The 4,822-nt window shown below is 39.3% G+C and overlaps 1 protein-coding gene across 1 annotated transcript; it reads left to right on the plus strand.

The window, feature by feature from the left end:
- Window positions 1-1,208: 1,208 nt before the first annotated feature.
- Window positions 1,209-3,042, plus strand: LOC126474862 (piggyBac transposable element-derived protein 4-like). The gene is made up of 2 exons (XM_050102342.1): window positions 1,209-1,323; window positions 1,427-3,042. The coding sequence occupies exons 1-2, from the start codon at window positions 1,209-1,211 to the stop codon at window positions 3,040-3,042; spliced, it is 1,731 nt and encodes a 576-aa protein (XP_049958299.1).
- Window positions 3,043-4,822: the final 1,780 nt, after the last annotated feature.

Here is a 4,822-nt window from a genome sequence, read left to right on the forward strand (position 1 = left end):
AGTCCAAGTTTACTGTATCCCTTCGACCTTCTTATTGACGATGAAACAAAGAAATTGCATCGGAATTAAATACAAAAGGCACAATGCCGACTTAAGTACAAGCAGTCTGACTCTTCTTACTGTCTATCTTTTGAACCATCCCTGTGACACTAGTTATAGTTTCCGATGGTTCACTCCTGGTTTACTGTATCCCTTGGTCCTTCTTATTGACGAAGAAACACTGAAATTGCATCGGAATGAAATACAAAAGGCACAATGCCGACTTAAGTACAAGAAGACTGACTCTTATTAATGACTATGTTTTGGACCATTCCTGTGACACTAGTTATAAATTCCGATGCTTCACTTCGGGTTTACTGTATCCCTTGGACCATCTTATTGACGATGAAACACAGAAATTGCATCGGATATAAATAGAAAAGGCACAATGTCGACTTAAGTACAAGAAGACTGACGTTTCTCACTGACTATGCTTTGAACCATTCCTGTGACACTAGTTATAGATTCCGATGCTTCACTTCAGGTTTACTGTACACCTTGGACCTTCTTATTGACTATGAAACACAGAAATCGCATCGGAATTAAATACAAAAGGCACAATGCCGACTTAAGTACAAGAAGACTGACTCTTCCTACTGTCTATATTTTGAACCATTCCTGTGACACTAGTTATAGATTCCGATGCTTCAATTTAGGTTTACTGTATCCCTCTGACCTTATTGCCGATGAAACACAGAAATTGCATCGGAATTAAATACAAAAGGCACAATGCCGACTTATGTACAAGATGACTAACTCTTCCTACTGTCTATGTTTTGAACCATTTCTGTGACACTAGTTATAGAGGCCGTTGCTTCACTTCAGGTTTACTGTATCCCTTGGACCTTCTTATTGACGGTGAAACACAGAAATTGCATCGGAATTAAATACGAAAGGCACAATGCCAACTTAACACTCTAAGCGCCAAGCCCGTAAAATTTACGGGCCTGGGATCGCGCGAAAATCACCAAGCCCGTAAAATTTACGGGCCGCTACATTTAATTTCATTCAAAACACTGCAACGTTATTTCTACGGGTTTGGCCAGCGCTATACGTTTTTCAGATGTTTATTAACAAAATGCGTCCATAGATGTCACGGCAGCGCTGTAATTCATGTTAAAACTTATCTTTGCGTTCTCAGTCTGTATATCATTCAGTTGTTTGTCATCATGTTTCGGCGCGGTTTATCAGACGCAGAAATTGCGGATTTGATCAATCATAGCGACACTCTGGATAATGTAGAGAGTGATTCAGACGATTCTGAATGCAATGGTGTGTTTGAAGGTACGTATTTCCGAATTTTCCACGTAATTGTGCAGTACGCACATATCTGTTGAACATGTGTAAACGATGTATGTAGTTACACATAATGTGATATTCTTTTTAGAAGACGAGATTGATGACAGTTTGTCTTCAGATGAAGACGAGAATGATGTTGAAGGTGTTGCTTCAAATCCAGCAGCTGTGCCGTATCCGAAAGACAGTGAGTGGACTGCAGTTGACACCTACCGACCTCTGCCTGTCAACACGACACCCAGGCAGATACTAGTGGATATTGATGAGTCGAGTTCTGTACTGGATTGCAGTAAAGTGTTCCTTACTGACAGTGACGTAAATGAACTCAAGAGACAGACAAATTTGTATGCATCACAGACAATACAGAAGAAAAGAAGAGGAAATAATCTGAAGCCCCATTCAGTTTTGAGTTCGTGGAAGCCAGTGACTATAAGTGAGATGAGGCGTTTCTTGGGTATTATTTTCCACATGTGTGTTTCGAAAAAGCCAAAAATTGCGGACCATTGGAGCACTAATCCTGTTCTTAGTTGTAACTTTTGTCCCCATGTCATGAGCCGTTTGCGTTTCACTCAGATACTGTCATGCTTGCATCTTGTTGACAATTCAAATCAGAAAAAACCAGGCGAAGATGGATTTCATCCACTTTACAAAGTTTTGCCATATTATAATAATTTGAAGGAGCGATGTATCCAGGCATATCGTCCCTCAGAAAAAGTGACAATTGATGAAGGAATTTGCCCATTTCGAGGTCGTGTGAGTTTCCGTGTTTACATGCAAAATAAGCCTCATAAGTATGGACTGAAAGTATATGCTGTTGCTGAAGCCAGTAGTGGCTATGTTGTAAATTTTGAAGTTTATGCTGGTAAGCATATTGTTGACAATTCTTCGTCTGCGGTTATTTTGCGATTGTTGTCTGACAGCAGCTTGCTGAACAAAGGCCACACTGTGTATTTAGATCGATTTTATTCCAGTCCAGAGCTATTTCAGCAACTGGCAGAGAAAGGCACTGGAGCTGTTGGTACTGTGAACAAATCCAGGAAAGGATTGCCTAAAGATTTAGTATCTGCTAAGCTGAAAAAGGGCGAAATGTCTTTTCGGCGTAAAGATAATGTATTGGCAATGAAGTGGAAAGATAAGAGAGATGTGTATACATTGTCTACAAGGCATCAAGCAACATTTGGTACGCATACTAAGAGAAATGGGTCTGTAGTATTGAAACCACTTCAGGTACTTGATTACAACCTCAATAAAATTGGAGTGGATATTGGAGACCAACGCCTGCAGTACAATCCGTTCCAGCACAGAACTGTGAAATGGTGGCGAAAATTATATTTCCATTTGCTGCTTATGGGAGTATCAAATGCATTTTGGCTGTACAATGCAGTGCACAGGAAGAAAATTACAATAACAGACTTTATAACAGTGCTTGCAGTTCAGCTTGTTGAAGACGACACACTTGAATTCATTCCAAGAAATGAAGGAACTGTAGGTCGGCTAACAAAGAGACATTTTTTGCAGCACATACCTGCAACTACTAAGAAGTATGCTGCTCGTGTGTGTCACGTGTGCAGTTCCAGGAGCAAGAAACAGAGTGGCAAGGCTTCTCGCAAAGAGACACGATACGAATGTGAACAGTGTGGCGTTGCACTCTGCCTGGAACCTTGCTTTAAAATTTTCCACACTAAAAAACAATATGATTCTGTGTGAAATTTATATGTAATACTGTATACTATCAGAAACATGTAATGTAGTGCCACAATTTTGGTTAAAAATAAATCACAATTGTATTCCCTTATTCGTATGACTTTTTCTAAATTCTTAAAACATCTAAGTGATTTCTATAACTGTACCTTAAAGCTGTGCATTGTAAAGTAGTTTCTTTCACTCAGAATTAAAGTAGAAATGTGCAGCTTCAAGATGGTACCAAATTTGCCACAATCCAAACAGTAGATTTGATGCAGTAATTTTTTTAATATTGGTAAAATTGCCCGGTTTCTAGGGACGGGTGCATAAAATAGGCCTGGTACAGAGAGTGTTAAGTTCAACAACACTGACTCTTCTTACTGACTATGTATTGAACCGTTCCTTTGACACTAGTTATTGATTCCGATGCCTCACTTCAGGTTTACTGTATCCTTCTGACCTTCTTATTGACGATGAAACACAGAAATTGCATCGGAATTAAATAGAAAAGGCAGTATGCCAACTTAAGTACAAGAAGACTGACTCTTCTTACTGTCTATGCTTTGAACCAATCCTGTGACACTAGTTATAGATTCCGATGCTTCACTTCAGGTTTACTGTTTCTCTTGGACCTTCGTATTGACGATGAAACACAGAAATTGCATCGGAATTAAATACAAAAGGCACAATGCCGACTTATGTACAAGAAGACTGACTCTTCCTTCTGTCTATGTTTTGAACCATGTCTGTGACACTAGTTATAGATTCCGATGCTTCACTGCAGGTTTACTGTGTCCCTTAGACCTTCTTATTGACGATGAAACACAGAAATTACATCGGAATTAAATACAATAGGCACAATGCCGACTTAAGTACAAGAAGACTGACTCTTCTTACTGTCTATAGTTTGAACCATTCCAGTGCCACTAGTTTTAGATTCCGATGCTTCACTTCATCATTACTGTATCCCTAGGACCTTCTTATTGACGATGAAACACAGAAATTGCACCGGAATTAAATACAAAATGCACAGTGCCGACTTATGTACAAGAAGACTGACTCTTCCTACTGTCTATGTTTTGACCCATTTCTGTGACACTAGTTATAGAGTCCGATGCTTCACTTCATGTTTACTGTATCCCTTGGATCTTCTTATTGACGGTGAAACACAGAAATTGCATTGGAATTAAATACGAAAGGCGCAATGCAACTTAAGTACAAGAAGACTGACTCTTCTTACTGACTATGTTTTGAACCATTCCAGTGACACTAGTTATAGATTCCGATGCTTCACTTCAGGTTTACTGTATCCCTTAAAACTTCTTATTGACGATGAAACGCAGAAATTGCATCGGAATTAAATACAAAAGACACAATGCCGACTTAAGTACAAGAAGACTGACACTTCCAACTGTCTATGTTTTGAACCATTCCTGTGACGCTAGTTATAGATTCCGATGCTTCACTTTAGGTTTACTGTATCCCTCTGACCGTCTTAGTGACGATGAAACACAGAAATTGCATCCGAATTAATACAAAAGGCACAATGCCGACTTAAGTACAAGAAGACTGACTCTTCTTACCATCTATGTTTTGAACCGTCCCTGTGACCCTAGTTATAGATTCCGATGTTTCACTCCAGGTTGACTGTATCCCTTGGACCTTCTTATTGACGATGAAAAACAGAAATTGCATCGGAATTAAATACAAAATGCACAATGCCGACTTAAGTACAAGAAGGCTGACTCTTCTTACTGACTATGCTTTGAACCATTCCTGTGACACTAGTTATAGATTCCGTTGC

Source organism: Schistocerca serialis, chromosome 4, assembly GCF_023864345.2.
Source record: "Schistocerca serialis cubense isolate TAMUIC-IGC-003099 chromosome 4, iqSchSeri2.2, whole genome shotgun sequence".
NCBI lineage: Eukaryota > Metazoa > Arthropoda > Insecta > Orthoptera > Acrididae > Schistocerca > Schistocerca serialis.

Bases quoted from the DNA above. Each gene is read 5' to 3' on its own strand.
- LOC126474862 (XM_050102342.1), top strand. From the start codon at position 1,209: ATGTTTCGGCGCGGTTTATCAGACGCAGAAATTGCGGATTTGATCAAT. The intron at 1,324-1,426 runs GTACGTATTTCC...TATTCTTTTTAG, and splicing joins ATGCAATGGTGTGTTTGAAG to AAGACGAGATTGATGACAGT.